The following is a 25300-nucleotide window of genomic DNA, read 5'->3' on the forward strand; positions in this document are numbered from 1 at the left end:
TTTGAAATAGAAAATTTGTAATTATTTGTGTTTTGCTTATATCTTCTGATCTTCTGAGCTGTTGGCTCCTTGTGTGGGTGTTTAATCTGGCATTCTCCTTGGAGGCTTCACTTCCAGTGCTGTTTTCTCAAATCTCATTCAGCATAGACGTTAAGATGGCATCTCAGCGCAGGCTTGAGGGTCACGGCTCATGATTCCTCTCCTGTGAAGTTTTTTGCAATGCTCAGATCTCCAAATATATCTACCTTCCCTCATCAGAACAGGAAGCAGCAGGGTCTAGTTCCTCTGAAGATGCCTGTCACACTCAGATGCTTAATAAAAAACCATTGATAAAGATGCTGGATGGATTTAAGCTGTAAAAGCCCCTAATGCCTGCTGAGATCTGTCAATATAATTGAAGGTTCAGTACGTGGATGTGATACAGTCATGATCAAACATGACCAAAGATGGAGAAAGGGTACATATTTTGATTGGATTTAGGTTATTTCTACCATTATCTCAAGCATTGATGCTTTTTGTACTGAAATGGTTATTTGCCATCAACCCTTCTGCAAAGTCCAGCTTAAACCAGTGTTAATTTCCATTCTGGTCCAAGCTAGTTTGGTGCAGGTATACAGTATATTGTTCACCAGTAAACAAATGCTGGTCCATCTTTCTGATGAAGCTGCTTGACCAAGGTAGGCTTACCAGCATATCAGCACACCAGTATATAAAACTGCATATAATCTAAAGTAAAGTACGTGTCTGCTATTAGTGTCTAAATATTTTTTTGGGCCACCATATATCAGGTTCAGTATACATGAGAAGAATGTAAAACAATTTCCCAAATTCCTAGAGCTTGAATTTAGTGTGGTTTCCAATCTTTGCAAGCAGACCCAGACATACCCCAAAATACCCTTAAAAACATTTTAATTAAACCGTGCAATGTTTACATCTTCCTTTAGAGATATTAAGCTGTTTGGAAACCAAGCCCTTCAGAATTATGCAAATGAGCCATTCTGTGGAATCTTATATTAATTAGTGGAAGCTGCTTTAAATGCTTTAAAGGAAATATTTGCACATCATATGAGAATTAGCAATTACAGGCCAATCTTACATCCTTTTAAAGCTAACTTTATTTTCACAAAAAGATCTAAGATGATTAACATCACAGCACTAAACTGTACAGTATAAAGCAGCAAGTAAAAGCAATTAATGATCTCAAATCTACAGGAGTGGACGACCTCTCAGGCACACATTAATTGGTTTAGATCCTGTCAGTCCAGTGGAAAATTCTTTGTTACTTACATGAGCGCTGACTAATTAAAATTGATATACCATGTGATTCCCTTACACAATTTCATAACATTCAGATTCATTCAAATTAACAGCTTCTCTATGGACTTCAATGTTGTCAAGGCAATGTTAATGCCTTAACAACATTTAAAGGGGTCATGACATGGGTTTTTTATTGTATTATTATGTTCCCTTAGGTGCAATTATAGTATTAATATATTTTTTTTTAAGAAAAACTTTTAAAATCTAGTGATTTATGACCTTTTCCCACCCAGTTTCTCATCCTCTGATTCAAACAGTCTGTTTTGGGGGCGTTTTCCATTTAAGACTTCAGTGTTAACGCCCACTGTTATGATTGGCTAACGTCAGTGCCTATGTATCAATTATTGACGCCCCCAGCCAGAACAATATGCAAGTAAACTAAGTAAAAACACTGTGATTATTCATAATGAATGAAATTGCGCTTTAAAAAGTAGTTTAAAGTTTAAAATAGATTACTTACAGTTTGCGTCGTCGTTGTTCCCAGAATAGTCGGCACGGACTTATCTTTGAGCAACAGTTTTCTGGCAAAGCCAGCATCATATTGAGATTTGTTCTCAAAACAGTCATCCTTAAAATGTACAGAACAAACGCTTAAGTTAACACTGCCGTGACTGGGACGTCCGCAAAAAATAAACTGCATCCATTTTTCCCTGACGACTGGATCTTTCGGCAGCTTATTCAGAGGTTTTGTTTGACCACAGCCAGGAACAGCACATCTGTGTGGCATCGTAATTTTCCTGTGCACAAGTAGTATCTGTCAGAGCTCGCTGTCCATCGACTGAACACTTGTGAGGCGCACGGCGATACTGAAATGAGCGTAGTTGTCTTGGCGCTTAAAGCGTAGTTATCTTGTGCTGGAGGCGGTCATATGCAAACGCTGGTACGTCACTTCTAACCGACACGTCACTTCTAACCATGAATCCAGAACGAGCTGTATTTTGAGCTTGATTAAATAAATGATTCGTTTAGAATGGGGAGGACGTCTTAAAATATTAAACTTGCAGGACGTTTTAATGATACAAAGACCTCTTATATACCAAAAGATCAAGGCAAATTTGGTTTCTCATGTCATGAACCCTTTAACAAAAAAAGAAATGTAAAGTCCATTGATTATTGATATCTTGGTACTGGCAGTCAGTCTGAGTCTGAGCAATCTACTGTCATCTATGGTAAATGATACAACTGCTTATCGTAATTCATTTTTAACTACCTTTTATGTACCTTTTTATGTTACCTGTCCATGGCAAATCAAATGCAGAGAATTTGCAGACCATGTTTTCATCTAAATGGATTCCTATCCAGAACTTGACAATCCATTTTAAGGTTTTACTTCGGCAAAGTACATATAACAGAAATGCTATATGTAGCAGAGTTGTAAATAGCTAGAAATTGAACTCCATGTGAAGTGCAGCAGGGAACATTGAACTTTGATTAATTGTGTTAATCATAGTCTTTATTCAATCTCTTTCCTTGAAAGACATTGGATCATCATTTACATACTATGTACTGTATGTACTAAGTTAAAGAACAAGGAATTTCCCTTGATGTTGTTGAAGGCGTTGGTGTAAAACCCATCTCTTTCATGCTATTGAATTACAGTAACGCTTTGCAGGAAATGTAATGCTCACATCGGCGGTTTGTCACTGCACACTAAGATCCTGTTACAGTATATCCAAGTGGTGGACACAGTATTCATAGTCTTTATAAGACACCTGTACTGGCATTTTAGTGAATATTTTAGTATCACAAGTCCATTTCCCAGCCTTCTCTGACCCTTGGAATTAAACAGGTTTTTTCTACTGTACTTTTAAAGGCGTTGCAAATAAATGTTATTTATTTATTTTAAAAACTATGCATAAAATATCCCTCTTACCTGACAGATATCAATGAAATAAGTGTCCTTAGAAATCACACTTGTCTCTGTAACAGACCCTTCCTTAAGACACTTCCGGAGAAGCTCTTCTTCGTTCTTCGTTCAGGGGTAAAAAGATGTTATAAACAGCCAAGCAAAGGTATACTGTTTGTGAACACTAAGACACCCGCCACACCTCAGTGGGAGGCATTTAGAGGTGCATTTAAATATGAGGATGCTACATGTAAAACCATAAAAATGTGTTATCAATGACTTTATGCATATTTCTATGAGTAGAATTCACATGAGGTCAGTAAAAGAAGCTGTTTCAAACACACAATGATTTACAGTAATATATATGCAGTAGAAACTGTTTAATTTGTCTTGTTTACATTCTGAATTCATGGATCTATTGAGCTAACACACTATTCATGACCATAATATGCGCCGATTACACTCTGTTATTGTAATTTATGATGACACTGATACTACTGCAAAGTTGAGTGTATAAAACTGTGTTAATGGGCAAAATGCAGACAAATAATGATGATAAGAGAGGCATATCTTACTTTATGCAGATGTGTGAATGGCTTTAGCTGCAGGTGGCACATGAGTGAATGGGCACCTGAGAGTATTTGAGTAGATTTGATTCCTTTTGTAGACAAATGAAACAAAAAAACATCGCATGACATGGTCTTGGAAAAATGCAAACGATCGTATTAATGTAGGTAAATTTGCACCAGTTGGCTAATAACTCTACACTCTGAACAACGTAAACAGAATTAACTGTTGAACTCAAGGTAGGTGGAGCTTCAGATCACACCTGACATGGTGGACCAATGGCAGGAAGGTGTTTAGCAGCTGGTAAGAAGTTTTCTTAAAAAGTTCAACAAGGCAAGCTGCTACGAACCACCGAAACAAATGCAAATACACCTCCTTTTTTACCAGATTGTCACATTGTCACATCTGTTCATTCTTCGATTTCGTATGAAGTATATTGTGGCCTTTAGACTCTGTGAACAGCAGAAAATGGTCTGGGTGCCAGTCCACGCATTTTTAGACAATCAAAAATGCTCTGTTCCTGTCAATCATTTTGCATGTTCGGGTTTGCTGACATTGGGTTTGCTGGAGGTCAGGTGTGGCAGGGCGGAGGGCGGGGCTGGGTTGTGATTATACACACCCGGTCCCTTATCAGGCTAATTAAGCCTCCGAGAGGGATAAAGGCCGATGGCAGACGGTGGTGCGACGAGAGAGAGATAGTTTACAGACATGTCCGTCATTTTGTACGATATAGACAGACAGACTATATTTCTGAGAACATTATCTTACATAATCATGCTTATTTTAAGTAATTTGTTCTTGTTTTATTGATGTTTTGATATGTTAACTGGAAAACAGGACCACAAAAATACTGATTCAGAAAATGATCTTTTGATAAATGTAATAGAGGTAATTGTAGGTATCATTACACATTTTGTCGTAATTGTCGGATGGAAGCACCAATCTTGGCTGCCGTCTCTCTGGACTCCCTGTCTGAGTGTTAGAGTGGAGAAGTGCAGGTGAATTCGAGTCTTGACGTGAGGTGACACAGTATCATCAGTTTCACTCCAGGAGTCTGGCAGAACCTCGCGCTCTTCCACAGCTACTCCCGCCAAGCCTGTCGTGAATTCGATTTTCCCAGCCCTGCCAAGGAGCTGAAAATATGTGAACATTTACAGATGTTTCTATCATCACAGTTCTGTCCATTTAAAAGGCTTTTGAACATAAACCTTTATTTAATTAACATTTAGCAGAAGCTTTTCTTCTAAAGCAACTTACGGTGAACTAATTGCAAAGAGAGCCCCTCTGGAATAACATTAGGGATTTAGCGTTTTGTTTAAGTGCACAGTATTGTTAGAAAAGAATAGCAGAATGTTGAACCAACAGCTTTTGTGTTAGCACTGCTAATGATCAATTTCTTGATGATTATTGTTTTGTCTTGTTTTACAGCACATCTAAAGTAACTAAACATCCTTAACTTCCTGAGATCCGAGCGTGACTGCTGTGTACATTTTTCAAGTCCATTTTTTGACTAGTAGCACCTAATAAACATGCAAAAAAATGTAGTGCAAAACGTTTACCTAAAAATGTATGGCAACATATATGAACAGCGGTACTACGTTGTGAAATTGAAAAAAATACCAAGCTACAGAAAGTCAGATTTTTTTTAATCAACTTGATTATTATGTTTCTAGAAGTGTTGGTTATTCATGTTTTAAGACATTACAGACATTACATCAGAAATGTGCATAAGTAATTCTGATTCAATGTAATGGCCAGCATCATCCAATCACTGCCAACCATGTTAAAATAAATGTATACATTATAAATTCTGAATCTATGTGCTGATTACCATTGTCGTCTGCCAAACATGTTGAGTAGTCCAAACATCATCTGCAGCCTGAAATTGAACTTTAAATAGGATTGTATACAGTTAGCTGCATATAGAGCTATAGGATGCTCCCTATTTAGTGAATGACTCCAGTGTGCTGTCTGTCAGCACTGGTTCATCCTAACCCCACATAAAGCCTGTGAAAGCTAAATATTTCAGCTTTTGGATGAACTCATTGATTGTGATATAAATATAGGATTTCTAAGGAAAACATTTGCTAAAATACACATTTGTGTACATTGTGTTTAGCAGGACGGCGTTTCGCTATAAAGCGATCTTATTTAAAAAATATATCGGATGAAAATAGAGACTCTAATCTTTTGATTCAAACAGGTTTAAATGTAAAAACGTAATTAGGTTTCTTACTAGATGTAGTTTTGTTAGCGTTTCTCTCAAAGACAAACTCAGCTGTGGTCAGCGTCAAAAGTTTAACCCTTTACTGACAGCACAGATATTTCTGAACTGAGATCAGTCTGTATAAATTAATTTTAATTATGCATTGTGTATGGCAAGCCAAAATACAACGTCCACTCATGTGTGCACTGGTTAAAACAATATATACTGTATTTATTTAAAAAGCAAAATTGCCTCAAATGCATCTTGAGTTAAGTGTATTTTTCTTATGCCTTTGTCAAACTGTTTTAAGCATAAATCTAATAAAATCTAGTAAGGTTAGTCTTAAATCAAGAAAAAACTATTTGCAAATGCGGGAAATATCTAACACAGTTGTGCTTCTCAAGTAAATGTATCTTATTTTAAGAATGGTTTGCTATTTTTACTGAAAACAAAACAAAATACTGATTAATAAAACAATTTTTTGCAGTGAGTAACCTAGATCTAACTTAAATACAACGTGAAATTAAAATTGGCCTTGTTTACTTAATTAATGCATGTTCCTGGTCAAATTCTACACGATTCAGTGATGCATGTTATTCCAATGATGAAAAACTATGTTCAGCTTTGTAATCTTTTATCAACCACAGGCCCAACCAGTTTTGGGACTGGATTATCTGTTTGTTCAAACAATGAAATGCAGGGGGAGTGTCTATCTTCATTCTGTCTGTCTGTCTGTCTGTCTGTCTATCTATCTATCTATCATTCTTCATTCTGTCTAGCTGTCTGTCTGACTATCTATCTGTCTGTCTGTCTATCTATCTATCTATCTATCTATCTATCTATCTATCTATCTATCTATCTATCTATCTATCTATCTATCTATCTATCTATCATACTGTCTGTCTATCTATCGTACTGTCTGTCTGTCTGTCTATCTATCGTACTGTCTGTCTGTCTGTCTGTCTATCTATCTATCTATCATTCTTCATTCTGTCTAGCTGTCTGTCTGACTATCTATCTATCTGTCTATCTGTCTGTCTATCTATCTGTCATTTATCTATCGTTCTTCATTCTGTCTAGCTGACTGTCTGACTATCTATCTATCTATCTATCTATCTATCTATCTATCTATCTAGCTAGCTAGCTAGCTATCTATCGTACTGTCTGTCTGTCTGTCTGTCTGTCTATCTATCTATCTATCTATCGTACTGTCTGTCTGTCTGTCTATCTATCTATTTATCTATCTATCTGTCTGTCTGTCTGTCTGTCTGTCTATATATCTATCTATCATTTATCTATCGTTCTTCATTCTGTCTAGCTGTCTGTCTGACTATCTATCTATCTATCTATCTATCTATCGTTCTGTCTGTCTGTCTGTCTATCTATCGTACTGTCTGTCTATCTATCTATCTATCTATCTATCTATCTATCTATCTATCTATCTATCTATCTATCTGTCTATCTATCTATCTTCATTCTGTCTGTCTGTCTGTCTGTCTGTCTGTCTGTCTATCTATCTATCTAGTGTTCTTCATTCTGTCTTGCTGTCTATCTATCTATCTATCTAGTGTTCTTCATTCTGTCTTGCTGTCTATCTGTCTGTCTGTCTATCTATCTATCTATCTATCTAGTGTTCTTCATTCTGTCTTGCTGTCTATCTGTCTGTCTGTTTGTCTGTCTATCTATCTATCGTTCTGTCTGTCTGTCTGTCTGTTTGTCTATTTGTCTGTCTGTCTGTCTGTCGTTCTTTGTTCTATCTGTCTGTCACTCTATATATCTATCTATCGCTGTTCTGTTGTTCTATCATTTTATATATATATATATATATATATCTTTCTATAGTTCCATTGTTTGTTCTATCTGTTGCTGTTAAAATTCAACATTCATTTATACTAATTAAGGAGAATAATTAAGATGGGATTTCAATTCAGTATATGTTTTCAGAGATTTCAGAGTTTCCATAATCTTTGATTAAATTGATGCTTGTGCAAACAACTCTGAAATAACTAAATAAAGATGTCACTAATAAATTACTGTACCGCAGCATGTCTGGATGCTTTTAATCCTGGTTTCATTAGACATGCTTGACAAAGATATGCCTAAAAAGTCAAAATGTGTTCACCAACTATACATCACTCTTTTTTAGATTAAAAGTTCAGGCTTTGCTGGGAGCCTTCAGAAATGAAATGTCGCTGTGTTCTGATCGTAATGGTTTTATGGGGGTTGGAGAACAATTTTGCTCATATTTCTGAATTTTAAACCATAGTTGGGGCCCTGCCATGCAGCACCTTGTTTTGAGATGAAAGCACTCAGATGTAATTTTCCTCTTTAGTTCTCCTATCCAGATCACATGTGCTATTAGCTATAAATACTCAAAGCTCACAGTATGCTGTCTTCAAGTTTTTAAGTGAATAGTTCACCCATCATTTACTCACTCGATTTTTTCCTTTCTTTCTTTCTTCTGTGGAACACCAAAGGAGAAATTTAGAAGAATGTTCACACAGTCCTTTTCCATACAGTGTAATCAGGATTGACCAAAAGCTATAAAAAAATAAATAACAAGCACCATAAAAGTAGCCTAAACAGTCATTATTCATTGAAAATCTTCTTCAAAATGTATCCTTTTGTGTTCCATGGAAGAAGGAATGTGGGTGAGTAATTAATGACAGAAATGGTATTTTTGTGCAAACTAACTGTAACAAAGTTCATAAGGTGGGCAAGGAGGAAGCTATTACCGGCTTGACAAACACTTTTCAGTGTACATTAAACACTAAAACACAGCTGCAACATATATTGCTTTTCAGCATAACACTGACACGCAGACAGACAACTTTGTGCATCTCTCCCTCTCCTCTGCCGCTGTCTCCTCTCCTTAAATACTGGAATGTGAGGCTGGTGTGGCAGACAGGTGGACCTCATTCACCACTTATCTTCCCGGCCTTGCTCTGCCCAGACTTCACTCGTCCCTGCCCTGCTCGCTACACTAACCCTTTAAAATGCCTTTGGCCTGTCCAAAAAAAGTCCTTGTTTCCTTATGATAATGTGATAAAAATGCAATGAAATAAAGAAGACACAATGCTTTGTCCTTGATTAACCACAAAAAACCTGTTTAATTAATAAGTGCATGTGTAATGAGTCTTAAATCTTACTTGTTTATATTTTTTTCTGGTTTTGTAGCTGCTCATTTCTTTTAGACATCTCGCCTCCATCAGGTATTTGGTGCTCTTCTGATTGGTGGAGTGTTGATTCTAGCTGCAGTTTACCAAGCAGGCTAAATGTGTGTATGTTGTGTGTGTTGATAATTGTTGATTTTATTAAAGACTGTGAAATATTCAGGGCATGTGGTGTCATAACAACAGATAGGAAATTCACATGTGCCTTAACAGAGGGACAACATAAAACTGTACCCGTATAACAGAGTCATAGAAATCAAGGTTAAGTTAAATAAATTCTGCAGAATGTAAAAATTAGACTTCTTTTTAAACTGGATTACGTTTAAATTGAAAAAGAAGAAAATAAAAATGGGAAAATAAGATCTTGTCAGATGTGGTGCCATAAGCAAGTAGTTCAAAGATGTGTTACAAATAAAATGGATTAGTCACCAGTTTTATAAAGAAATTGTGTCTTTTCATGTTCCCTTTATTCTTTCTCTTGATGATTATACTGTATGCCTTTGCAAGTGTTTTCTTTTTTTTTATGCAGTTCTTTGACTGTTTTTGAATCACAATCACCCGATGTGGCTTATTTTGTTTTTGGTTTTTGTATTAATATATTCAGAGATTGACAATTAGCAACTTTAATCACATTTTTTTTGTTTAAATAATTTTTGTTTGAAATAGTTGATTATTTGTAGCCGCTACATGCCTTCAGACTTCTTTTTATTGTTCGAATGAATTACATTTTATTAGAAATGTAATTGTTGCTTTTATTTCAGAGAATAATGTTTAGGAACTCACTCATCCACTGCAAAATGGTTTTAATGGCATTTATGCTTAAAATAAATGAAAATAAGTCTTTCAAAAGATCAAGATGTAACGCACCTATATTTAAGATAACATATATAATAGATATTAAAATCCTACTGGGTAAGTCTTTATTGGATTTGTTGCAAAGCACTTCCAACTTTTATTTACTGAAATCAACAATAAGATTTTAATATTTTTCAATAAGGGAAAGTGTATATTTTAGGTGCTGTAACAGCACTTAAACCCTCCTATTGTGTTCAAAATGTGCATACACATTTTGCATTCGCGGGTCAGTTTTATGCCTATAAAACGTTCATAATCCATTGTTCAAAAAAACATATTGTAACACATTCATAAAAACATACATTTATGCATTTGGTAGACGCTTTTATCCAAAGCGACTTACAGTGCACTTATTACAGGGACAATCCCCCCGGAGCAACCTGGAGTTAAGTGCCTTGCTCAAGGACACAATGGTGGTGGCACCAGAACCAGCGACCTTCTGATTAACAGTTATGTGCTTTAGCCCACTACACCACCACCAAAAACATATTGTAGCTCATTGTTAAGTTCTTAGCTGTACATACATGTAAAAATATAAATATTTTTGGCATGTTAACTGAAAAACTTGAATGTTAACATGTACAGTATGAAGTCAGTTTTGGTATTACAAAATCTCGAAATGTTTTAACATTTTAAAATATATATTAACTATAGCTAAACCAGTGAAAATATTTTCAAAAATATATATTTTTTTTATCAAGTACATTTTTGATACAGTTTTGAAATACAGTTTATATGAAATTTAATTTGCATATAACTGTAACGTAGGTAGGAGGAGGCAGACGAGGAGTGCGGATCTAAGTGCGGGTTTTATTGATCAAGGTGAAAACAAGACAGAAAGGAACAAAGGAACACAAACCCAGAGTGTTCCTTTAAGCAGCATTAGAAAATCTTAATTTGTATCTCCAAAATTAAAGATGCCAAGTGTTTTGAACCTATTCATTTGCGTTGAATCTCTCCTGTGGTATTATGGCTCCCTGGAAAAGCAAAAATGCTTCTATACTAAAGTGGATGCAGATGAGTGTCATCTTTTCCCATCATGCCTTTTGAGCGGCCCTCACCTCCAGCCATATTCCCGCCTGTAGTCTGTCCTATAGTCATGAATCAAGCACCACTGTGGGATCCAAAAAGCACAAACCTTCAGAGGAAGAGACTCTTCAGTCCTCCAGGATAAAATGTATACATTCTCACAGTTCATACCCATCTGTAGTACTTGCACTTCTTGGACTGTAGACTAAAAATGAAGTGTTGAATTTACATTTTAGGGTTGCTACTATGATTTGTATGACTGCAGTAGTTTTATAAATAGCATTGCCTGCTCTCTGGTTCGTATGTCCCACTGGTGCTTTTCGCTCCAAACTGGTGCACACTGTCACTTCTAGTTCACATTGCGGAACGCTGCATTCATACTGCATCATATAGTTCTCTATGCTGTCTAATAGTTTTTCTCATGTTTCATTATAGGTTGAAATCTGAGGTCAGACGGTTGTGATGTCACAGCAAAGTAGGTGTATGCTTATTTTGCTCATGTGTTTAGTTTTATGTTTTCAATGTAATTTTTATAATTGTATAAAATATATCGGGGATCAAAAGTCTGATGCCTCTCTGATGCATTTCATTACACTTTATATTATCAGCATGATACATTTAGTGAAAAGTTAAATACAAAATAATAATATGAATTGCAGATTTTTTTAGTATGTGGTGTGCCCCCCTTTTGCTGGAATGACAGCATGTCAAGTATATGCAAACCTGATCCTGATGTTTTCACAGCATGATTTTCAAAGAGCATCTAGTGCTCGGATGTTACTGAATATTTGGCTTTGTTGACCTTTTGTTCAAGGGAGATAACACACATGTGCTTATTTTTAATTAGTGACCTAGAAATAGTGCAGAATCTTAAAAGTTTCTTTATTTTGCATAGTAAATGTGTTTTACATTCACAAATTTATTTATTTACAGATTCAAAATACATCTTATAGCCCAGATTTCCAATGTGGACTCAGCCTTTTAGAACCCACTGTGTTTTACTTTAATTTCATATTTACCTTTTTATGTTTGTAATTTTGAGATATCTTCATAAAAAAATTGTCTGTGCAAGAGTCAGAAATTATCACTTTTATTAAGGGGGATATTTGCCCTGTGGAATAAATATTTAGCTGCATTTTTTACTTTTAAGAGAGCATATTTTCATATATTATATACTGTAGTCCTAACACAGTGTATATTCCATTTATTTCAAATACTTCAGTTGAATTAGTTAATTGAAATGTTCATTATGGTGTCTAAACTCATAACTAGACAGGCATAGTAGACATAATTGTAACATCTGAGGTCGTTACCCATCCTACCAACCACCAGAGGGAGCCCTCTCCAGAATACTGACCTTCACCCATTTCTTCACTGCTCATTTCCTGTTTACCTGCATCATTTCCATTGTTCATTGCAAAGTATTGCCAGTTTACCGCCTTACCGAGCATTTATCCATTGCCATTGTTTCTTGATTCATTTTATGACCATTGCCTGTTTTTCTGGATTTATTTCTTTTTGGATTACCCTTTGTTTTGTTTGCCTGGTTGGACTGTCTATTTGGTTTATTGGATTTATCTGCCTGCTTTACGACTCTGTCTCTCTGCCTGCTGTTTTGGATTGTTTGCTTGTGTTTCTTAATAAACTTCCTGAACATGGATCCTAACACCGTCTCCATGGCCAGTGCTTTACAGAATATTTTGCCTACCATGCATCCAGTGGATGTCTCACAGCTCCAGGCTGCATTTGCACACCAGTGCAAGGTTTTAAAGGGTTATGAAGACCAGCTGAACAATCTACGAGCCGCCAATGAATGTTTGACTCACTACATTCACTCACTGCCAGCTCCCCATGCTAAACCGGTAAGCTTTGCTCTTCCTGACAAGTTTGATGGTTCTGCTGAGAAATGCCGGGGTTTTTTACGCCAGTGAAAAGTCTATTTTTCTAACCCACCTGAATCATTTTATCAAGATGCCACGAAATGTATCTTTATGATGTCTCTGCTTACCGGTAAAGCGCTCGAGTGATTGGGCCACCGCTGTTTTGGACAAAGATCCTCAAAACCAGACCCTTTTTGACTACTTCGTTCAACAGATCCAGAAAGTCTTTGAGTATCCTGCAGGCGGTCAAGATATATCTGTTCAGCTGCTTCATTTACGCCAGCGCCATCGATCTGCAGCAGACTATGCAATTCTGTTCAGGATGCTAGTGGCTCAAAGTGGGTGGAATGATGTCATTCTGAAAACTGTTTTCCACGAGGGGCTTCACCAAGAACTCAAGGTGGAACTTACATGCAAGGGTGAGGGTTCTACTCTGCCAGAATTCATTTCCATGGCTATCAAGATGGATAACCTGCTTCATAATGCTCCACGGCCCCAGTTTCACTCTGCTTCTAAGTCTACAGTCTCAGTACAGGCACAGGCATCCACTGAATCATCCAAACCTATGCAAGTAGTTTATGCCTGTGCTTATATGAAGGAATGCCAATGTCGATGTAATGAAAAACTTTGCTATTACTGTGGTGAACCAGGTCATCTACAGGAAATGCTGCATTCCCACATAAGAAATCAAGTTCCCATGAATCAAACCTGAAAGTGAGTACCACAAACTTTATCGCCTATTCTTCACAGTTTTTTGTTGCCTGTAGAGATATCCATTGGTGATCATATACAATTTTTTACAGCTTTTGCATTCGGGAGCTGCTGTGAATCTCATAAATCAAGAGATTGTACAAGAACTCAATATACCCACCATTCAATGCATTCCAACAATTAATATCATCACAGTTGACAACGCTCCCATTGTTACTGGTATAACTCAACAGACTGTTCCCATAACCCTCAAGATTGGACTATTTCACATGGAGAACATTTCACTATATGCCAAACTCACCCAATCACGCTCTTATCTTGGGTCATCATAGGCTGGCCCTTTTATATCCTGAAACCAGGGTGAGCTCACGCAATGGTTCAAGTTTCTGTCATGAACATTGTCTCATGTTGATGTCTCCATGCCTTGTCTTACCACCAGCATTGAAAGGCCTGAATTCCAAACAGTAACCATGATCCCCAAGGAGTATGCAGAATTCAATTAAGATTTTAGTAAAGTCAAAGCTACTCAACTTCCACCTCACCATCCATGGGACTGTGCCATTGAACTTCTGTCTAATACAGCTCCACCGAGAAGCAAGGCTTATCCATTGTCATGCCCCGAGACCCTAGCTATGGAACTTACATCGTGGAAGCCCTTGCCTCCGGTTACATCCGTCCCTCCACCTCTCCAGCAGCTGCAGGTTTTTTCTTCGTGGAGTAAAAGGATGGGGGTCTACGTCCATGTATCGACTATCAAGGCCTGAACTCTGTCACCTTGAAATACCGTTACTCACTGCTACTTATTCCCTCAGCCCTTGAACAAATCTGTGAGGCTAAGATTTATACTAAGCTCGATCTAAGTAGTGCTTATGACCTCATCAGAATCAGAGAAGGAGATGAGTATAAAAAATGCATTCATCACCACCAGGGGGCACTATGAATATCTGGTCATGCCGTATGGACTTGCTAACACCCCCTCTGTTTTCTAGTCTTTTTTCAATGAGATTTTCAGAGACCTACTGAATCAGTGTGTGGTGGCCTACATTGACGACATCCTCATCTTCTCTCAAAACAAGGAACAACATATCCAGTATGTCAGGACAGTCCTATCACGCCACCAGAAACACCAGCTATTTGTCAAGGCAGAAAAATACGAGTTTAAAATCTCCCATACCACATTCCTAGGTTACAATCTCTAAAATCACAGCAATTTCCGAATGGCCTCGACCTTCTACAATCAAAGAACTACAGCTGTTTCTGGGCTTTGCCAATTCTACTGCCACTTCATCAGAAACCACAGTATCATTGCAGCACCACTTACATCATTGCTCAAGGGAAAACCCAACAAGTTGCCATGAAACGATGTCGCATCCCAAGCCATCGTCTCCCTCAAGTCAAGCTTCACGAAAGCTTCTATACTGAAACACCCCGACCCCAATCTTCCTTATGTCATTGAAGTAGACGCCTCTGATTGTGGGATTGGAGTGGTCCTGTCACAACATCACAGAACCCCAGGCAAACTTTACCCTTGTGCATTATCTCAGAAAAGTTCAATTCTACTGCACGAAACTATGATGTGGGGAAAAAAAAACTAAGAAATTACTTTCCATGAAGGCAGCACTCGAAGAGTGGTGTCACTGGTTAGAGGGGGCAGTCCACCCGTTCCAAGTTATCACTGATCGCAAGAACCTTGAATACATCAAGGCAGCCAAGAGACTGAATACACGTCAAGCCTGATGGTCATTGTTCCTCACCAGTTTCAATTTTTGAAATCCGTCACTTACCGCCCTGGAAGCAAGAATAGCAAAGCAGATGCACTTTCACACAGGCATGATCCACTCAACATCCAACGTCATCCTGAATCAATCCTACCACCATCTGTCATCATTGCACCAATTAGTTGGGATATCATAGAAGAAATACAACGAACACAACGGCATGAACCGTCACCACCTGACTGCCCCCCCAACCAAGCACTTTGGACCACAAGCTCTACATCGGAGAACTATCTAGTGGATCCACACTTCACTGAGCACAGGACACCCTGGCATCCAAAGAACAATCACTCTGGAACGTAATTCTTTCTGGTGGCCATCTGTAATTCGTAATGTTACTAACTATATGAAGTCTTGTCTAGTGTGTCACGACATGTCAAACTCCAATGGATACACCACCATACTGGTAATTATCGACGGATTTTCAAAATCATGTGGACTTGTCCCTCTCAATGGTTTACCCACAGCTATGGAAACTGCTAATGCTCTCCTCCAACAAGTATTCAGAGTTTATGGATTACCAAAAGACGTGTCCGATTGAGGTTCACGTCCCGAGTTTTGCAGGCGTTCTGTAAGCAACTGGATATCAATGTGAGTCTGGATATCACCCCCAAGCCAACTGACAGGTGGAATGTTTAAACCAGGAGATTAGCAGATATCTTCGGAGCTACTGTAGCTATGAACAGAAGTGGAGTGATTTCTTGCCCTGGGCCGAATACGCACAGAATTCCCTCACTCATACCTCTACGGGGCTAACCCCCTTCCAATGCATGCTGGGGTACCAACCCCCTGATGTTCCCTTGGTCAGGAGAACCATCTACAGTGCCTGCAGTGGACGATTTGAATAGGCGGAGCCTATAAACCAATCCGGCTACAGCAAGAGGTCCGCTCGGACTCGCTTTCAGGTTGACTGGTGGAGATACCAGTCACATCTGAGGTTGTTACCCATCCTACCAACCACCAGAGGGAGCACTCTCCCGAATACTGATCCCATTTCTTCACTGCTCATTTCAGGTTTACCACACGTGTATATAGCCATGCAGTTCCATTGTTCATTGCAAAGTATTGACAGTTTACCCTGCCTTACCGAGCATTTTTTCCATTGCCATTGTTTCTTGATTCATGTTATGACCATTGCCTGTTTTTCTGTATTTATTTCTTTTAGGATTAACCTTTGTTTTGTTTGCCTGGTTGGACTGTCTATTTGGTTTATTGGATTTATCTGCCTGCTTTACGACTCTGTCTCTCTGCCTGCTGTTTTGGATTGTTTGCTTGTGTCTCTTTTAATAAATTTCCTGCGCATGGATCCTAACACTGTCTCCATGGCCAGTGCGTTACAATAATGGAATATAACAGATTATTAGCATGTGAATCCACTATAGGGGCGTTTTTCCCCCACAGTGTAAATATATAATATATTATTCATATATATTTGTCATTTTCAGTGGCATTTTTTTCTCCCACACTAATCTGTGCTAACATCCCACATTTTTCATCAGAGAATAATTTATTATGAAAACCTTTCATCGTTGAAATATTTGGCATTTGAAGCTCTGAGCCTTTGGCAAATATTTCATCATTTTCATGCTTGTCTCCTGCAGTGAGTGAGGCACGTGGGGCTGTAAAGGTGGAGGAATGGCAGCAGACGTTTTACGCCTCCGACTCGGGGATACAGTCAGGGACCACCACGATTCGTGATGAAGACGAGTCTGAGTGCAACAAGAAGTATACCATCACCAGCACTACTGTGGAGAGCGCCACAGGTAATGTGTTCTCGCTAAAGGTCTCCTTATGCTTCTCTGAGCATTTTGATGAATTACAGTACACTGCCTTTGGGGCTTTTTTGTACTTCCAGAAATTTATATTAGATTTGTTGGCATTCAACCCATCCACATGGGCTGTGTTGATTCACTTGTACAACACTCATAGTGCTTTTTATTAATTTTTGGGCTTTTAGATTTATTATATATATATATATATATATATATATATATATATATATATATATATATATATATATATATATATATAATAAAAAGAGTCACAGGTCATTCTGCCATCTTCCATTACACATCTCTACGTCAGTTCAAATGTATTTACCTTTGCCCGTGGCACTACTGAAAGCACATTCACATAAACAATGGTGAGTGTGATTTAGGAGGGTTTTTTTCACTCCAAGATAAAATTTACATAATTTACAACTAAAAACAACTCTCTTCACTACTTGCTTTTAACGCCACTCTGTGGACCTTTCACCCGGAAACTAGAGCTCATACTTGACCTAATGTTCAACAACACTTTCAGTTTTGGACATTGGGGACAATGGTTCAAATTTCGGTAAGCACAGACCAATTTCAACTGAAGAACTTTTGACCTACTGTTGACGAATTAAGTGAGTGAATTGCTCTCACTCAGTTTTCCCTCACTGAAGTCTCTCCTTTACTTTTTCCTACCTTCAAAAACTGACTAACACGAGCCTATAGCATTATAGTATGGGCTGCAAAGGAGTTATTTTATTGGTTCAACCAACTGAACGAAAACACCCTTCACTTTACAATTCTGTAAACAACTTAGAGTGACACTGAACAAACTGTGAAATGTCATTTGCTAACGACCTGCACAAACAAGGCATCTCATTTGTGTATATTAAAAGGGCTTATTTTGTTCAGTTCAGGAGAGAAAGTGGGGAGGGAGTGTAAGAATGCTCCCAGTTAACTGTATAAATGTGTAAAAATGACTGATGACTATACACAACTGAGATGGCATAAGGACATTGAAACTCATAATTAATTTATTTAGGCTGTTTTTTCCATAGCTTGATAAATGTCAGCAATGCCCAGCAATTTACACAATAGAGGACAAATCTGCTTTGTTGTCATTTGTGGAGTAACAAGCAATGCTTATTTTGCTTAAAGACTATTTAGCGAGTCTCTTAAGGCCCTGATATACTTCCGGAAAAGTTTATCTTCGTTCTAAACTGCCGAGCAATGATAAACTGTTCCCGAACATTCAGACCCCCGCCCCACCGCCGTGGGAGGCATTTAGAGGAGCATTAAAATATGAGGAAGCTACATGTAATACTAAACTAATGTGACATCAGAGGTGGGTGGAGTAGCCAAAAACTGTACTCAAGTAAAAGTACAATTACTTTGAAAAACATTATTACTCAAGTAGAAGTAAATGTGCTAACATAAATCATTACTTGGGTAAGAGAAAGTATCCAGTTAAAAGTGTACTCAAGTAGTGAGTAACTTACTACTTTCACAAATTACATAATGAATGATAACTCCCCTATATTCAATTACATTATACACATTTAACATGTATTACAGAATTGTTATTATTATTCATGGGAATTCTGTTATCATCACCATCATGTTGTTCCAAACTCTGTATGACTTTCTTTCTTCCATGCAACACAATAAGGAGATATTGGACAGAATGTTTGTCTGAGTCACCATGTACTTTTCAGTATAAACAAATTTCTCCATTTCTTTTGAAAGTAAATGGTGCCGAGACTGTCAGTTTCTAACATTCTGTTTAACATCTTTTGTGTTCCACAGAATACAGAAGGTCTCACGGGTTTGGAACAACATGAGGATAGGGAAATTATGACAGAATATTAAATTATGTCTGAACTCTAATCTCTTTAAAGGGATAGTTCACCCCAAATTCTCTCATCATTTACTCACCCTCATACAATCCCAGATGTGTATGACTTCCTTTCTTCTGCAGAACACAAATTAATATTTATAGAAGAAAATTTCAGCTCTGTAGGTCAGCACAATGCAAGTGAATGGGTGCCAACTTTTGGATGCTCCAAAAAGCATATAAAGGCAGCATAAAAGTAATTATATGACTACAGTAGTTAAATCCATATCTTCAGAAGTGATATGATAGGTGTGGGTGAGAAACAAATCAATATTTGTCATTTTTTGCTAGACATTCTTCTCCCTGCCCAGCAGGGGGCAATATGCAGAGAAGAATGTTAATCACCAAAAACACAAGAAGAAAAATTTGAAAGTTTCTTAAGCACACTTATCACATCGCTTCTGAAGATATTGATTTAACCACTGGAGTCATATGGTTTACTTTTATGCTGCAATATTTTTATTTATTTAAAAAAACATTTTTTAAATGTTGGCATCCATTCACTTGCATTTTATGGGCTTGCATGAGGATGAGTAAATGATGAGAGAACTGCAATATTTGGGGTGAACTATGCCTTTAAGGGCTCTTGTCAGATCTGGATGAATTTGTCAATAAGAAGAGAGGTTTGGAAACCTTTCTAGTAATTATTACAGTGAAAATGTCCTACAGGGACATTATATGTAATGCTGAAATATAAACCAAAGCAAAATCATGCTTTATAAATGCCTACTTTCTCTATTGCATAGCCTTTAAAGTCCTACGTGTATTCTTATTTCAGCGTAGTTATAGTTTTCAGTGTCGAAAGAATTTTAAGGAACACCTTTAAGGACTTTCTTACCGGTTTGTCCAATGTGCACAAACGTTGTACGCATGCCTGTTTACATTTTGACGTCAAACACCAAGAATAACCCGATGATTCCAAATCTCATGTAAACATGGTTTTCTTGCATTGTCATGTTTTTTAAATAGGCAGATTTTTTTTATAGTTATCAGCGTATTTGTGTGCATGTAAACACACTCTATGACTAAAATCTGAAAGAATCCTTTTGGTAGATGGATTCAAAAGTTTTGAGTCACTGGGATGAATAAAAATCTCCATCACTAATGTCAGGATATGCAATTCCCACTGCACCATGGCTCAGACAGTCCTATTTAAATGTATTATGTATTTTATTGTGTTAGACTGGATGTACCTGTGGTTATATTATTCTTTGTTGTCATGGTGCTGTCAGTTCCAAATATCTGGGGATTTTAAAGTAGATTCCTCACCATGATAGCATATGCGATTGTGCAGTTTGGAAGTGAACTTTTTGAAAATGTATTGTCTGCCCATTTCCCAAACCCAGTGACATTTAGAGACTCATTCAAACACAGTGCATCAGGTTTTTTAATGGTTAGAACATTATTACTGAAAACAGAAGCTCTGAAGTCCCTTTACTCTGTTTCGAACGCTTCCTGCAAGAACTGCTCTATCTTCAGAGCATCAGAGACGCATTTCCATCCAAGTTTTCTGTTGTAAATCTTTTATGATATTGAATGTGCCCTGAATTATATCTTCATTTGCACCACACAACTGCAAAATGCAGCATAATGTGGATGATTTAAAAATAGGAATATGCATAAGTAATTGATTCATCTAGTACTCGTTAAACTTTAAATGTTTGACTAGTAAAAACACTACTAGAATACAGCAATGTTTGATTCTTTTTAAAACCGCTTCTCTCACATAAATCTTGTCATTACAACTCAATGCATTGTTTGGTGTGCAGAATTATGACACTGTTGTTAAAAGAATAGTTCACCCAAAAATAAAGTGACTGTGTATCGCTTTACAAGACCTAAACCTCAGTGTGTGAGAGCAAAAGTTTTATTTATTTTTTTCATTTTTGAATCCTAGATGTTGTTTATGCAGGTTAAAAGGTGCATACATTTTAAGTAATCGATTACTCATTTTATGTGTTTGATTACTCGACTACAAAATTACTAGAAATGCCCATCCCTATTAAAAATGACTACATTAAATACAGGGTTTAAATACACTGCATGCACAAATGTTAGGCAAGTGATCAGTCTGACCTTATTATTTCCATGTATATTTTCCAAACTCCAAACCATATAAACTTGAATGCTTATTGGATTCAATCATTTTCAGATGATATGTATTTGTGTAATGAGGGAGTGTGTGGCAAAAGTGACTAACACCTTATATCAAGGTGTGCATAATTATTAGGCAGCTTCATTACCTCCAAATAAGAGATGTAACTGACACTGAAAAGTCAACATTTTTTAAATGCCTTTCAGATAGACGCATTGCTCTTGAAATAGCTAAACTATTGAGGCGTGACCACCAGACAATCAAACAGTTTGTTGCGAATGGTCAACTGGGGCTCAAAAAATGCATTGAGAAGGAAAGGTGCAAATTAACTGCAAAAGACTTAAGAATTAAACGTGAAGCTTCCAGGTACCCATTATCCTCCAATGCCACTATATTCCAGAACTGCAACTCACCTGGAGTGTCCAGAAGTACAAGGTGTCAAGTGCTCCGAGACATGGCCAAGGTCAAGAAGGCTGAAACACGACCATCACTGAATAAGATTCACAAGTTGAAGCATCAAGATTTGGCAAAGAAATACCAGAAGACAGATTTTTCAAAGGTTTTATGGACCGAAGAAATGAGAGTGACTGACTCTTGATGGACCAGATGGACAGGCCTGTGGCTGGATCACTAATGGACACAGGGCACCACTTCGAGTCAGGTGTCAGCAAGGTGGAGAAGGGGTACTGGTATGGGCTGCTATCATTAAGGATGAGGTAGTTGGACCTTTTCGAGTTGAAGATGGACCGAAACTCAACTCCCAAACCTACTACCAGTTTCTGGAAAGTACCTTCTTCAAGCAGTGGTACAGGAAGACGTTCTCAGCATTCAAGAAGGCCACGATCTTTATGCAGGACAATGCTCCATCTCATGCATCCAAGTACTCCACTGTTTGGCTAGCCAGCAAAATATGCACTTATATATTCCCCTGAGAAAGACAAAACTCACTTTTCCTTTGTTAAACATTCAGGTTTGAGTTTCAATAACATTTTGGATTTAACAATAAAATGAATCCTGAGAAATGCAATTTGCCTAATAATTGTGTATGTGTTTTGTGTGCTGGATTTTTGGATGCCGAGATGAATATTGCTTTATTGAATTATTTGAATGTGATTATTTAGTATAAATATATTATATTTAATTATTTATTATGATAAAAAAATCAGTAAATAATTTTATGAAAATCTATGTTTGATTCTAAAGACATTATATTTGTGTGTGTGTGTGTGTGTGTGATGCCCAATTCTGATACTCTGTTGGGTCGCAACATGATGTTAAACCTCCATTTAAATACATTGATGTTGATAAGCCACGTATTGATTTTACCTAAAACACCCCATTACTGGGGGAAAATCACTTCATCGTTTTCTCCTCTCCTTACTCAGATATAGAGTCACAGTACAGTCTGACTCGGGCCCAGAGAGTTCGTGCTGCCATGTTTCCTGAGACACTCGTGGAGGGAGAGACAGTGCACGCCACTCAGAGTAATCCAGACCAGCCTACCAATGTCCAGAGACTGGCCGAACCCTCACAGCTCCTGAAAACGGCTATCGTCCACCTAATTAACTACCAGGACGATGCTGAGCTGGCCACACGAGCCGTACCAGAACTCACCAAACTGCTAGCCGATGAGGACCAGGTATGACGACAATATAATTCATGAAAATGTGATGTGAGATTTATCAGATGATAATTATGTTTGAGGTTGCAGTTTATAATTAAAGGAACAGTGTTATAATTTACACTCATGTGGTTTCAAACCCATATGCTGTTATTTTTTCCTTGGAACACAAAAGGAGAATTTTTGAAGAAGGCGATCAAAGACAAAAATATCATATTAAATTAACCATTCCTTTAAATGTAATGTCATGTATTGTCATCAATGAATTTACAGCTGAAAGCACTGCTTTGTGTTATATATTAAACAGTGTAGGGTAAACTGATCTGGAGCAGAGATCTCATCATGCAATTATTCAAAAAGCTATTGCTTTCCATCTTATAGTGTGCCGTATGAGCATACATCTTTAAAATGATAAGACCGAACTGATCTAGAGTGAATATACAAAAGCCAACTTGACTTAGTAGCTATCATACTGAGAGAATAAGACAGCAGTGCGCATGATGATATGTGATGCAGAAGGAAATGGGGTAATGGAAAAATGCAGGATGGGGAATAATCTTACGGGACGGGTCAAAACTGTGGGAGGAAGAAGAGGAGTGAAATGAAATGATGGATTCAAAAGTGCCATGATATGAAGCAACAACATCAACTTCAATACATGATCTATTTGTCAAGTCAAATAGGAAACCACTCTATGAGATATCATTAAAAGAAACAGTTGATTAAAATGTGGTCGTTGTTTACTCAATCTCATGTAGTTCCAAACCTGTCTTCTTTGGAACACAAAAGTAATTTTTTTTTGAAGAGTATCCTGGCCTTTCTTTCTTTTAATGAAAGTGAATAAGGACTGGGGCTGTCAAGCCAGAATAACAAAAGATTATGTAGAAGTGTTCGACAAGTGGTCTACATGACTCCTGTGTCAAGACTCAAGTCTTCTGAAACAACACTATAGCTTTGTGTGAGGAACAAAACACTAATTTAGTGTTTCCTTGAAACACTAAATTATATATGATATAGTATGATATGAAATATAAGACAATGTGATACAATTGGATTTATACTATACTGTACAATTTAATACTATACTATGCTATACCATCTCATACCATACCATACCATACCATACTGTACTATATTATAATATACTATACCGCTGCATACCAGACTATTTACTGTATTATACTATACCATACTGTACTTTACTGTCCCATACCACATTAATTAATTGCACTATACTGTACTATACTATACCATCTCAAACTATACTGTACTATACTATGCTATACCATACTAATACTGCACTATAATATACTATACTGTTGCATACCAGACTATAGTTTACTGTACTGTACTATACCATCCCAAACCATACTATACTACTGCACTTTTACTGTCCCATACCACACTAATTAATTGCACTATACTGTAGGGCTGGGATAAACGATTATTTTTTAAACGATTAATCTAGCGATTATTTTTTCGATGCATCGATTAATCTAACGATTCATTTTTTCCCCAGTCCGATTCGATTAATCGACTTGTGACAACACCGGTAATACCTGTTTCATCGGGGGTAGGGGTGTATAAAATGTAAAAAAAAAATTAAAAAAAAACATTTGCCGGAGTTTGATTGACTGGCGATCTGATCAATCAATCATAATACGCCATTTTTGTCCGACAAAGTAGTCAGGAGAGAGAAGATTAACGTCGGTGGATTTGAATTTGAATAATGGATTGTAGGCTACTGTACTGACGTCTTTCCGCGGTTAAAACAACAGTCCTTCTGATGTAGGCTACATTCATGTTTAGCCTATTTGATGCTATAAATTAACCAAGGAAAAGATGATCGGTTCACGAGCAGCTTTAACTGAGGCAATCTGTCACGACACATTAAAGAGCCACAAAATAGTAGGCCTATTTATGGTTTAATTTTCTTTGAATGACCAAATTTGAAAGTTGAGACTTTATTAAATGTTACCTGCTTGGTCCTGTCTGTCAGCACGTTGTCAGTGTCCTCTATGTATTTTTCACTGACATTCATAGCTATAAGCGCATTATTAATAGCTATAGCTTAAAACTTTAGGTGTCGACAACGTATTATAGCTTACTCCAACATCGAGTGCAAAGTGGGGAGTTGAAAAAAACTTACGGTGCTCTGTCATCTGCGGCTGCTCCGGGTGGCGCTTAGAATGGAAGGCCATCTCCATTTTGCAAAGATGACATATCACGGAATTTTTCCTTTAAATTAAATAATTCCCATACTTTAGAGGAACGAGTGCATGCCGCCTTGCACTTCTGATAGTCTGAGGAGCCACTCGTGTTGGCGCCGGCGCCAACATCTTTGTTTTGGGTCTGACAATTCGACGCGCATATTTTTGCGTCGACGTCATCCCAGCCCTAGTGCTGGTGCATTGCCGTGGTGCTAGAATGGAAAGCCATCTCCATTTTGCAAAGACGACATATCACATAATTTTTTCCTTTTAAATTAAAGAATTCCCACACTTTAGATGAACGAGTCGCGTGCGCCTTGCAATTCTGGTAGTCTGAGGAGCCACTCGTTTTGCTTCTACTCTC

General features: G+C 37.5%; 1 protein-coding gene across 1 annotated transcript in view; it reads left to right on the forward strand.

The window, feature by feature from the left end:
• The window catches only part of LOC127619766 (junction plakoglobin-like), a 108932-nt gene that overhangs the window by 43307 nt on the left and 40325 nt on the right, over positions 1 to 25300 (forward strand). The window contains exons 2-4 of the mRNA XM_052092749.1: positions 11429 to 11468; positions 16961 to 17122; positions 22491 to 22744. Of these exons, the coding sequence (XP_051948709.1) occupies positions 11456 to 11468; positions 16961 to 17122; positions 22491 to 22744 (429 nt within the window). The 5' untranslated portion in view covers positions 11429 to 11455. The remainder of the gene's footprint in view (positions 1 to 11428; positions 11469 to 16960; positions 17123 to 22490; positions 22745 to 25300) is intronic.

This window comes from Xyrauchen texanus, chromosome 26 (assembly GCF_025860055.1).
Source record: "Xyrauchen texanus isolate HMW12.3.18 chromosome 26, RBS_HiC_50CHRs, whole genome shotgun sequence".
Lineage (NCBI taxonomy): Eukaryota > Metazoa > Chordata > Actinopteri > Cypriniformes > Catostomidae > Xyrauchen > Xyrauchen texanus.